The 13,139-nt window shown below is 44.1% G+C and overlaps 1 protein-coding gene across 1 annotated transcript in view; it reads right to left on the bottom strand.

The window, feature by feature from the left end:
- ift122 (intraflagellar transport 122 homolog (Chlamydomonas)) overlaps positions 1-13,139 on the bottom strand; it is a 54,035-nt gene that overhangs the window by 3,479 nt on the left and 37,417 nt on the right. Inside the window, exons 23-28 of the mRNA XM_083768906.1 lie at positions 11,593-11,693; positions 9,415-9,580; positions 7,165-7,282; positions 6,416-6,544; positions 2,971-3,047; positions 2,673-2,837 (exon numbers count right to left, since the gene is read on the bottom strand). Coding sequence (XP_083625032.1) covers positions 2,673-2,837; positions 2,971-3,047; positions 6,416-6,544; positions 7,165-7,282; positions 9,415-9,580; positions 11,593-11,693 — 756 coding nt within the window. The remainder of the gene's footprint in view (positions 1-2,672; positions 2,838-2,970; positions 3,048-6,415; positions 6,545-7,164; positions 7,283-9,414; positions 9,581-11,592; positions 11,694-13,139) is intronic.

The following is a 13,139-nucleotide window of genomic DNA, read 5'->3' as shown; positions in this document are numbered from 1 at the left end:
CCCCTCGATGGAGTGAGATGGTCAGGCTGCCCCTTCCCGCCATCAACCGCTTCCGAGGCTCTCACCTACCGGTACTCACTTTGAGTTCAGGCACGGCTCCAGTGACCCACCTTTTATTTCCAATTATGCTAGTCTACTAGGCATAGACCATATCAGGGTTACTTGCTCTTGTGTTTTCCATTCGTTGATTTGTTTTCTCGACGCAAATGTTAATAATGTGACATGAATAGCATGTAGGTTCATTGCACTCTACTTATGTGTCTAATTGCCCTGTTGTTTATTGACTAGAGTTCATGCTAATTCTGATCTCGCATGTGTAATCCACTCTGGATAAGTGTCTGCAAAATACCTACATTTAGACCCTCCAGAAGAATGTGATTATGCGGCCGCATAATTTATCGCATATAATCAGTCAAATGGTCAGTTAGGCCTAAAAGGACCGGGTTGTGACGACATTGTGATGTCCCTATGTGATGATGTCATCATGTAGGATAACCAATGACGTTACTCGGCCTGACTGCAGGTCTAGGATGGACACAGTTTAGTTCAGTGGTTCTCTTAACTATTAGTGCCCCTCCCTTAGTGCTTAAGCTCCCTTAAGCACCCCCAACAGTAGCCTGGCTTCCAGTTCCATGATTTGTTTTGTCACTTGCTCCTCAGTCTGGAAAGGGTCCTGTTTGACTCGTATTTCATAAATGTTACTTGTTGTTGCTGATACATCATCAGCCAGCGCCACTCTGTCTATGCTTTTCTCACTGTTGAAAACAATTGCACCAGTTCGAGACTCGACAGTAAAAGCTAATTTGATTCAGTAGCCCACTACGTCATATTCATGAGTTTAGTCAATGATTTTTTTTTTTAATACATTTTTATCCCACGATTTTGTAACCCATTTTTCACCCCTGTGTCAGTTATCTAATGTGATTCTGGGCTCTACACACCCTCCGCCAACTTGGGGAGAGCAACGGACTTGAACTAATGCTTCCTTCATGCATGAGTGTCCAAGTTGCTCCTACACCTGACAGGGGGGGAGTTTCCCTGATTGGACGTAGCGCGTGGAAGGAACACGTTATTCCAACCAGTTCCTTTCCCCTACATCAGGCGTACCGGCTGGCCAGGGGGAGGCAGTTATAGAGACCAGGATTACTGCATGTTTTTTGTGAGGGTACCTACCCTAGGGGACACGGGGAGAACATGCAAACTCCACACGGTTTAGTCAATGATACGCACGTTGCAGGGCAACAGCAGTAGCTACGCAGTGCACATTAATAAAACGTCAAAGTTTGGTTTATATTTTCCAACCACAGACCAATCAGAAGCCCGGGGTCGTTTTCTACCATTTACATGTCCCACCTACCTTGGAGATAGGACCCTTTCCAGACTGAGTAGCGAGGTGACAAAAAAATCACGGAACACAGCTAATCAAACTGGAAACCAGAATACCCCAACAGCACTTCAGCGATCCCTTTAAAATAAATCACATTCGTGTGAGGTGAGGGGCGCTCTTAATCTTATCATCATACATCATCATACATCACATTCAGGCCAATCACTTTTGACGTCTTCACTTTTCTGCCCTCACTTCTTAAACTCAATATGTGCTTCGCTCATCCAATCAAATCATCGCTATGGGGTGAATCAGCCAATCAAATCATCGTGTTTGTGTGCAAACAAACAGACAAAGCTGGGCATAAAAATAGCGCTTCCAGGCAGCCCCCCCCCCTCCTGGGGGGTGGTACCATTAAGCTACAGTGACATAGTATACATGAAGGCATAATGAGGAGGCAACGCTGACGAAGGCTATGCCTATTTATAATAAATAAAGTGCCTTAAAGGACAACTTTAGTTTTTTTCAACCAAGGTTCATGTTTTAGGTTGTTATGAGAGAAAGTAAAGGATGAGTGTTATTTTTTTTTCATTTGCTGCTTTCTTTCGTTTTAGGGATTTTAGCTGTTTTTGACAGGGGGCGGGTGCATTCGAGCATGGGGCTAAATATGTATTTCTTTACAAAATGTTATAGCAATTAATTTTTTTATTATTTAATATAGTCCTACTAGACCCCAATAAATTACATCTGGCCACAGAAGATCACAGGATCTACTGAATGTGAAGGTAGCCTACTGGGGGGAAGCCACACTGTGTGACTGTGTCATAGGCTCAATATGTCAGTTTGACACATTCAGTAGATCTCGTGATCTTTTGTGGCCAAATGTAATTTATTGGGGTCTAGTAGGACTATAGTAAAGAATAAAAAAAGAAATCGCTATAAAATTTTGGAAAGAAATACATATTTAGCGCCATGCTCGAATGACCCCGCCCCCCTGTCAAAAACAGCTAAAATCCCTAAAAGGAAAGAAAGCAGCAAATGAAAAAAAAAATACTCACCTTTTACTTTCTCTAATAACAACCTAAAACATGAATCTTGGTTGAAAAAAAACTAAAGTTGTCCTTTAAAGGACCTACATTTCCGTGAGTGCTGGTATTCTCTTTTTAGAGATTTCTTGTAAAGTTAACTTAACTCGATCGTGCACCCGGCAAGACTGAAAGCGACAACATAGCCTACAGGGAGACACAGAGTGAGACTACTCTCACATCATGTCTGTGGAGTTCATGTCAGGTTGTGTGTGTGTGTGTGTGTGTGTGTGTGTGTGTGTGTGTGCACTCGGCTGTACCTTGAAGCAGGTGGGACACATGGTGATGCTGACGTCAGGCAGGAGCGAGCGGAAATACTCCCACTGGAGCGGCCGGGGCCATCGCTTGATCAGGACGTCCCTCCTACTCATGGAGCGCAGCGCCGAGCGACTTACCTTCACTGGGACAAAGTTAGAGCCCCCCTGCTGTGTGCGTGTGGGCGGTGGGTGGGCACACGGAACAGAGAAAGGCATATAAATACACTTGCGATATAACACCGTCGCCACAAAGTATACCTTTCACATTCTCCATGTTGGTGGAGTTTATTCCTACGCTTACCTCAAAGCTCATCTTGGCAGTGAAGGGGTCTTCCTCCTCCTCGTCCGCGCCGTCGTCCAACTTCAGAGACTGCGACTCTGATTGGGGTTAATTAAGGACACATGTGGCTGTCTCGAAAGTTAAGACGCAATATAGCAAACACACAAACACAAATTGCAGGCGGCCACGCTGGAGGGAATGCAAACACGCCGGGGGACATAATTATGTTCAGCTCTTAATGCTTCAACTAAAAAAATGCCTAAATAAAAATGGGTTTTATATTTGCCTCATGGGTATAAGCCCAGTAATGCATCCTTCCCTCAAAAACGCGAGTGATAGACGTTCGCGAGATTGAACAGGCCTCCTTTGTTATTTTTATTTTATTTTACAAATGTTGGACAGTGAAACATTTTGTTAGTGAGGTTGGCATTATTATAATTCATTTTGGCAAAAATAATTAGGCATTCTAAGTGCCTTTCCAGACGCATGTCTCAGAGGACACGTGAGTTTTGTCCGTACCAATGTTCGAATTCAGTTAAGAAGTATGATGAATATGACTATGCTGTAAAGTTGTGGTGAACCGAATGAATGCAGGAAAGGTAGCAGGCCAACAGGAGCGCAAACGATGACAGAGCTACATACAAACCATGTCGATCCCTCACCACCATTCACCTACTGGGGGATTCGTTGTTTTGGACCACTTCACACAATGCAGGGTTGTAAAGCGTGCCAGAGGCATGATAGTCTCATAATCACCTGTCTAATGTCTATCCTCAAGGGTAGTGTTTCCCAAACATTGGCCCACAACCCATTTTGGGTCGCGGACCTGGTTTTATGGGTCACAAGGAAATATCCAGTTTTTAACCTACAATTTTTTTTTTTTTTAATCGTTCCAAAAATCACAATGTGTCACAATGCAACTTGTAGATCGGCTATTTTCACATGTTTTTTTAAATAGGGCTTAAGCGGAAAATCCATATTGTATTTTTGTAAGTTTGGGTCCCAGGGAGACACCAAATTTGTCTTTAGGGTCTAAAGCTAAAAAAGAAAAATGTTTGTTAAGCCCTAAACGAGGGCAAGTCAGGTAGACATCTTGGAGGATCTAACAACTGACGCTTTCATGAACGCCTTACAGCGTTTTATAGCCATCCGTGGAGCTCTAAGACAAATCACATCGGATCAAGGGACGAATGTTCTCAAAGAACAAACTGAAGTGGAAGGAAGTGGAAAAAGACAGACTACTATGAATGTCCCCGACGGCGGCCATATGGGCGGTGTTTGGGGAGGGCAGATTAGGACAGTAAGGAGCGTGCTAAGCTCGGCCCTCTCACAGAGAGCTGGAAGATTAGATGATGCTTTTGTCTTCTATGAAGCCATGTCAAGTTGTAAATATCCACCCACTCACCACCACTGACAGCATCAATGATCCCAAAAGCCTAGAGCCACTTACCCCAAACAATTAAATTAAATTAATAAAATTTCAACTCAAGGCACGGGCTGCCAATTTCACGAGATCACACCCATTGTGGCTACGCCTGTCGGATTGCCTGCGTTCCCGTACCTGAACACTCGCCTCTCATTGAAAACAAATTACTAGACGCCTCAGTTGCTTCCCATGTTAAAAGGTCTGAAGGCCTTTGTCCCATTGCCTCCACCTTGGCTTGTAGCGTCCCTATGTAGAGCATGCCATAATAGAAGAATATTTGGTAAAAGTAGCCGTACAAGCTTGCGTTGTGTTGTGAGCTTGGAGATCATCTATTTTACAGTGAAGGAATTTGGTGTACGGTAGATTGAAAAAAAGAGGAAGCCAAGTATAGACCCCTGGGGGTCACCGGTTAACAAAATATAGCTATTATTTTCTTCTGTGGTTAACAGAGCACGTCTGAAGCAGATGAATATCTTGCATACACCACACTCAGACAACACTGGCTATCAGTGTAAATCTTTCAGCATATTTTGATTTAGTCTTGAATAACACATTTCTAGTCTTTAGTCCCATAAATTGTTTAGTCTTAGTCCAGTCCTAATAATCTAAATATTTTTTTGGCTGTAATGCCATTGCACACACGGATGAAAAAATACTCCTGTACTTAATGTTCATGTAAATCAAACATAAAAAAACTCAAAATTGAAAATATAACCCCTTCTGCCGTGTTAATCTTTTCAGAATATTTTGATTTTGTCTTAGTCTTTTGAATAACACACATTCTTTAGCCCCATTTAGTCTTCTGAAATTCTTTAGTCTAGTCAAGTCTTAGTCAACAAAATTAACACTGCTGGCTATCTCCAAGACGTGTTGATCGTTAGTCATTCTCAAAGCAAAAGAGATTCCCCGCAATGACTGTAAAATAGGAAGAGTACTTGATGTTTGTGAAGATGATGACAGACTATTGTGAAAAACCACAATACAAATAGGAAATAGAAAGCTTGGGAAAGAAGGTCAACACCTGATTCATCCGTCCATTTTGCAATGTACTATTCATAAGTTGGTTATACTTGTAGAATTGTAATGTGTTCCAATTGAGCTAGTCTCTAAATACCTACCTGCCTTTCCATTTAAATATCCAGAAAAGGTTGGTATTGGGTAAATAATACGTTTGTATGTAAGTGTCACTCTTGATCTAAGAGTTGGTTTTGAGAATTACTGGAATTATTCAAATTTGTTCCATGGTGAGAGGAGTGTACCAAGTAGAGAGCCGACCCCGGTCAAGATGACTAAATATAGAGGATTTATTGGCTGTGAAGGAGGTACATTAAGCAAACTTTTAATGTTACTCTAGTAGATTTCACAGTCTTCAAATGGCATCTGTACGATGCATAGCAATTATTTCACTGGACCTGTGTATACATTTCACACTTGTGCCGCGTCATGTCATTTGAGGACATGTAGAAGTATTGCTACAGAAAACACCTAGATCCCAGGCGTCTCTCTCGGGCCTTTGAAAGTGCCGAAACGCCAGTCATTCACGCCCGTCAGAAACGTCATGGCTTTCAGTGAAAAGGAGCAGACCCTCGGTGCCCTTGAAGGCCTGTCGGCTAATGCAGGTTAATCCCTGTGCTTGGGACCTGGCTCTGGCTCTCAGAGGGTTAGTGTCATGAAGATGAGACGGGGAGAGCCTCTCTAACCCTATTAACTCGCAGGGCTAAGATGACTTAGCTCTGACAGCTTACCCACCGGCGCAGAATCACGGGCCAACATTAGACCAAAGAACTTCTCAGAACAGGGAGGGGGCATCTTGCGCACTTTCATTTTCCAGGAAAATGTACAGGCGGTGGGCCGGCCGCGTTGGTGTGGAGGAGACTCAGATGGATGGATACTCCTGAGTGGGCAAGAAAAGGATCGGGGGAAGTTGATCGTTACACGCACCCACCCACTTCACCCCCATTCCCCGACGAAGCACGTTGACTGTTTGCGTGTGCGTGTTTGTGTGTGTGTATATAAACAGTAGAGTTCATCAAAGGATACCGCCGCTGCTCATGTCCTGCCAGCGTGCAGCCTTCCTGTCGACGTGCGGGACCTCCAGGTCAATGAGGGACAGAGCCTCTTCATCAGTGATGCCCTCCTCCAAATAGAACTGCACCAGAGGGAGCACCTCTGCAAACAGCCAGACATGCTGCATCAGTAATGCAAACGTGTGTGTGTGTGTGTGTGTGTGTATATGTGTGTGTGTGTGTGTGTGTATATGTGTGTGTGTGTGTGTGTGTGTGTGTGTGTGTGTGTGTGTGTGTGTGTGTGTGTGTGTGTGTGTGAGAGAGAGAGAGAGAGAGAGAGAGTATGTGCATGTGTGTTCAAGGTGTGTGTGTTATAGATCTTGTGTACAAGTAAATAAGAATAAACATATTTTGTTCCGTTTCCTCAGACATTGTAGCAGGTAAAGCAGGTGTGTGTGTAGGTGGGGGGGAATGAGTAAAGAGAACAGATTCACAAGCTTCATTTTCTTTTCTTTGGGCATATTGTTCATATGGCAGGTTTTCTGGGGTTAGAAGCAATCTGCAGCCATAGAGCCAGACACCAGTCACACTGCCAAGCCACTTACTTGAATCTGAAACAGTCCTTTGTTTGTTGTGGTGGCTGAAAGCTTTGCTGACACAATATCTGTCGTACGCTGTATATGTCTGTCACACTACATTAGGCAGCAGGTGTGTGTGACGTGTGTGTGTGTGTGTGTGTGTGTGTGTGTGGGTGTGTGTGTGTGTGTGTGTGTGTTAACTGACCATAGGAAGAAGCAGAATAGATGAAAGGCTGTTTGCAGTTGACACACACACTGCCCTGGGAGTTCAGCAGGGGGTTGTTGGTGGAGCAGCGGTAGCACATCATGCCTTCAATCAGGTCCTTCATGGTAAACACACATGATAGTAAAGACAATCAGGTCCTTCATGGTCGTAAAATGCCGTAAAATGTTACAGCGAAAGAAAGCAGCAAATGAAAAAAATGCAACACACATCTTTTACTTTCTCTAATAACAACTTAAAACATGAATCTTGGTTGGAAAAAAAAAAACATAGTTTTCCTCTATAGCGTATTGTGCTTGTGTCGTGCTTAACCCTTTATAGTTCACCGTATGAGGAATAGCGGAAAAGGCTGATCTACAAGATCTACTGTAGATGTTGTATACTGTATGTACTATATTTTGTGAGTGTTCAAAAGGCATAGCCAAGACTATGTTTTGGCCCCTGTCCGTCCGTCGGTGAGCAGCTAATTTCTGCCACCGTTGGCCCGTGGTGAAAACTAGAGTGGATGGACATGACATTCCATATGTTGATCTGACCTCCTCAAACCCTGTACACTCAAGACACGCTCCATATATGGCCAGTGCACGCTTCTCACCCTCAGGCATCTTACTGGTATTCCATCATGGTTGACTACATTTATATGATTGACTCCATATGTCGATCTGACAGCATCCATATGTCGATCTGACATCCGTCACTTGTGCGTCTCAACTGTGCCGAATTAAGAGGCTCTGTTGTTTCAGGCCTGAAAACATCAATCAATTACTAAAAAGGAAAATCCCTGTTATGCCCATATATGGAGATCCTTGATGTCATCAATATTAAGCCCATATATCATATATGTCAATATATGGCCATATTGTGACAGTCTCATGATAACCTGCGTCGTTGCCACGACGCGAGTCATGATTGCAAATGAACCAAGTTGGTACAACACATGGATCTCCATATATGGAGATCAACACTGACCTCATCAAACCCTGGATACTATATCCATACATGGTTTGACATACTAGATCTGCATATGCATACATGGAGTCGGCCAGCAACTCTAGATCTGACCTCGCTGACACCAGATTAATTAGTTTAACTCCTGCTTCTCAACTGTGCCGTATTAAGAAGCTCTGTTGTTTCAGCGTGGCCTCTCCCTCGGGGCGTCTTACTGGTAATATTGAATCACGTCTCTCAAGTAATACATGTGTTGTGCCCAGTGTGACTGTGAATGCACCTCAACAACCATACAATATGGAAGTAAAACCTCTTGTTATATGTACTCCATGGGTTATCCAAAGGGTTAACCCTAACCCTTAGTTAAACCTGCATTGTTAATGTGAGGCAGGTCTGACTTATAGGTACTTATACAGTAAGCATTGAAAAAGATTCCAATTTGCATTTGGCAAAGGAGACAGACGGGTGGGCAGAGAAGTGCTTTTGTGAGACTACAAGTGGGCGGTGAAGAAGTCAAGCCAGCATTCTTAATGAAGCAGTTGGATGTTTTCCACACAAACACAACTTTTTAACACTTTCATGCACAGTATGTTAGGAACGCATTATGTATATTACAGAAATACCCAACGGTCATTATGTATGAGGAAATGGGCACTCGAACTTTAACCACTGTTAAACCACTCTTATAGGGGCCTCCAACTTTAACCACTGTTAAACCACTCTTATAGGGGCCTCCAACTTTAACCACTGTTAAACCACTCTTATAGGGGCCTCCAACTTTAACCACTGTTAAACCACTCTTATAGGGGTCTCCAACTTTAACCACTGTTAAACCACTCTTATAGGGGTCTCCAACTTTAACCACTGTTAAACCACTCTTATAGGGGTCTCCAACTTTAACCACTGTTAAACCACTCTTATAGGGGTCTCCAACTTTAACCACTGTTAAACCACTCTTATAGGGGCCTCCAACTTTAACCACTGTTAAACCACTCTTATAGGGGCCTCCAACTTTAACCACTGTTAAACCACTCTTATAGGGGTCTCCAACTTTGACCACTGTTAAACCACTCTTATAGGAGTCCCCACTAGCCCCCCTTTCTCGCTACACTGATTCACCTCAGCAAACACGCACAACACGCACCTAGCTGCGAGCTTGTAGATCGCCTAGTTCCACGAATGTTTGCCACCCAGGATAAGGATGCTAGGGTTCATGTGGTTAAGAAAACATTGTGTTGTAAGCACATGAGCATAGACGTGGAGACATAATCCTCATGAAAGTACCTCATTGTCATGGAAGGGTTTGGAGCGGATGGTGAGGCTGTCCAGGTCAATGGAGTCCTGGAAGCGAGATGGAACATGAAGGTCCTGGAGTTTCTCATAAGAATATCTGGCCAGCTTATACGCCCCCAGCTTACGACTCTGCTTGGCCAGTGCATACAAGGTGTTGCTGCATCAGGTTAAGGCAAACAGGGTTAGCAAACAGGGTTAGAGACGCACCGGTTACAATCTGAATTTGACTACTAACACTTAATGGTCATCTTGTCGGCACTTGTAGCATTGCCTCAATAATGGACGGAGGCTACTGTTCATATCCATTGGCTGTCGATGGATTCCAATAAATGTACAGAAAGCACATACACACAAACAAGTATATTTGGGGGCGTGGCCGAGTCTGCCATTGTGTTGGAAGCAGGGCTTTCACTTCTAGTTGCCTAGTTTATTAGTCGACTACCGGTAGTTGTTTAACTACCTATTATGTAAAAAAAAACATATTTTTTAAATATTATTTGTACATTTAAAAACTGTGCACATTGGTGACTATAATCTATCATTCTATCTGATGTTGATGCCTACAAAAACGGGAGACACCAGGGTGACTGGGAACCAGCGACGTAGAATATTCTGAGCCTTGTTCTTCTAACCGCGGCCTCATACCAACACGTTCTGCTCTGTTCTGCCATGAACACTAGAATGACACTTTAAACACTTTGCTTAGGTTATCCGTAAGGCCTGCGTGTTGTATGTATATACAGGAACATGTGGGGTTTTTTTCTTCCCACATTTCTGTTTGAGAGGAGGAAATTGTTGCTTGTTTGTATTTATATGGAGGCAGATCAGAGTTAGAGACAGGCAGCGGCTGGTCAATGAGTTGCAGCTGCAGCAGCCTCCATTATCTTACTGATACTAACACCCCCCACCTCCCTGTTCCTCTCCACATATACAGTACAGTATATATAGAGAGCATCCTTGGCATGGAAACGTTTGGGATCCCTTCCACTAGTCACTGTAAATGCCACGTACGCACCTCCAACCTCCTTCAAGCCGTCGGGAGGGCCTGCTGATAAGTGCATGTCCTCCTATTGTGTTGCATAGTAAAGCGCATATTGTGACAGTGTGGCCTGTGTATTCCCTGCCCTGTGCCTCTATCCATGAATCACGGTTCAAAGTTTTCCGAGCAGCTCTGCTTGACCCGAGAAGAGCCCAGCAGCTGCACTTCCTGATTTCCGTCTGCAAGGCCGGGATTTCCTTCCTCATGCTCCGACGTGGCTCTGTGCGAGTGTGAGTGTGTGCGTGCATGCTGGTTCCAATCAAAGTGTTTTTTGAAGTGCGTGTGTGTACGTGTGTGTGTGTGTGTGTGTGTGTGTGTGTGTGTGTGTGTGTGTGTGTGTGTGTGTGTGTGTGTGCGCTTGTATTACTGTTCTTGTGAGGGCCAAATGTCCCAACAAGTATTGTAGAATTAGAGAAATAGACATTGTGAGGACAAGAAAATGACTCTTATTTTAAGTTTGTTAGTCTTAAAAGATTCAGGTTGGGGCTAGGGTTAGGATTACGTATTTAGAGGTTGGGTTAAGGGGTTACACCTGATCTATACTTAGTTGTGTGTCAGTGCTGCACAACCCAAATACCAGATCTACAAGCCCACAAATCAGGCTTGTTAAAAATAGCTGTCCTAAAAGGTTGTCCTCACAAGTATAGTAATACCAACGTGTGTGGGTGTGTATGTGTGGGTGTGTATGTGTGTGTGTGTGTGTGTGTGTGTGTGTGTGTGTGTGTGTATGTGTGTGAGGGTGTGTGTGTGTGTGTGTGTGTGTGTGTGTGTGTAAAGTGTATGCACAGAGTTGGGTTAATCAGTTTGTTTGTTTTAGTTGCTGCTGAGGATGTGCCTCTTGCTGGCGTCCTCTCCTCCTTCCCATCATCACCTCTTTTCCTTCTCTCCACCGTTTCCGCGCTTGGCGCCCGACGCTCCCCCCTTTCTCCCGCTGCCTGTCTGTTTCCCACCTCTGCAGCGTTGCTATCTGTATTCTGTAGCACGCTTGGTTTCAAATTAGCAACTTTATCAACTTTATCCAGAGAGGATGGAGTCATGGAGACAGCACATTTTCCCCCAACAGATTACATGGGAGTGTGTGGCATGCAGCAGAGGTTAGTTGGGGTTACTTTCGGCGAGAGGAAGGATACACTTTGGAGATGCCCCGTGGAATGTCCTTTGTGAGGTTGTTCAGGAGGAACCGGCAGATGTTGAAGAGAGTCTCCGGCATGTGGGAACTGAAGGGCTCGTCCTGGACAGGGGAAATGGTAGAGGGACGATTTATTAGAGAAGGACAATGGTTAAAGAAAGATAGACTAAAGGATAGACTACCGTAGTTAGATTGGTGACAGAGAATTAGGTTACAAGGTTAGAGGACACGGAACCAAAAGGGAGACTATTTTTCTACATTTTTATCCCACAAATGTTGTAACCCAGTGTCTGTCAGACAGACAGACAGACAGACAAATATCAAAGAAAAAGAGGAAAGGTAGAAATAAATAAATAAACTTTAAGAAAGTGTGTGCAAACAATGGCGAGTATAATCTCCGACTGCGATAAATCAGAGAGCTTGTTGTGAATTCTCCTTGTGTTTGAAAAATTAAACAATAAAAAAATGACTAGCTCCCTTCAAAAGCGCCAAAAAGTGCTCATCCCATAGATCTCTTTAAATCTGTGCTTCCTCTTCCCTCATCCTCCCCCTTCATCCTTCACCTCTCCCGCCGTCAAATTTGGCTTAATAAAAAAGCTAGAGCTTAGAGCAGCGCTTCATCCCCACCAACAAAAGCACAGGACGGGGCTTTCACCGGTGGGCTTGTAAAGGAAGGGAACATTTACTAGAGCAATCACTAACGCAGCACTTTTAGTCAGCGGTAGATGCTTCAAGTTCACGGTGCCTGCCTGCCCGCCCGCCCGCCTGCTTGGGAGAGTTAAAGTAAGATATATAGAGTTTTCCTGCTCTGGTCTGGATCACAGTGATGTTACACTATTGCATGGGTGTGACCACACACAACTGTAACAACAAACACGGGACAGACGTGCACGCACGCATGCAAGCACGTACGCATGCACGCACACACCCCTCACTGACACAAAACAGGGCACACCATACAGAATCCACATAACCAGGATATGCTTATGTTTACTTTATAAGCATGTTAGTGCTGGGGGTGGGAGGTCTCGGAAGACCACTGGTGGGTTGGTAATCATGATCAATCAAGCCACTGGTTACCATGGTGGCCGGGGGCAGGGATGATGGGGGTCGCTGCGTGTTCAGGCTGTGAACCGCTGTGTGCGGAGGATATGAGAGATTGTCAAGGTGACAGAGCCTCTGCAAGGTCAGAGGACACAGACCCAAAATGAAGATTCTGTGACAGAAGCCTCAGTACATTTTGGCCAGTTTGGACTCAGATTTGTTATGTCAAGTCTGAAGGGCATAAAACCACATGGAAAACCGATTTTCACTACTCAAATCTGAACCACATTCCTGCATTTTGAAATAATATGATTTCAAAATGTGTGACTCAGTCTCTGGACAATGGGACACTGAAGCCTACTTTTGGTGGCGATCTCTAAAAATAGCCGATCTGCTATTTTTGCAGATGTTTGAATACCTACGTAAATCCAATCTGCTCACTTGCAAACAAGACTGTGGACAGTCAGTCTTAAAGATTTGCCTGGAGTGTGAACAAGGCCTAAT

Source organism: Protomyctophum parallelum (genome assembly GCF_964188405.1).
Source record: "Protomyctophum parallelum genome assembly, chromosome: 7".
NCBI classification, from domain to species: Eukaryota; Metazoa; Chordata; class Actinopteri; order Myctophiformes; family Myctophidae; genus Protomyctophum; species Protomyctophum parallelum.
Note: the sequence above shows the minus strand (reverse complement) of the source record. Positions and strands in the feature narration are given on the sequence as shown.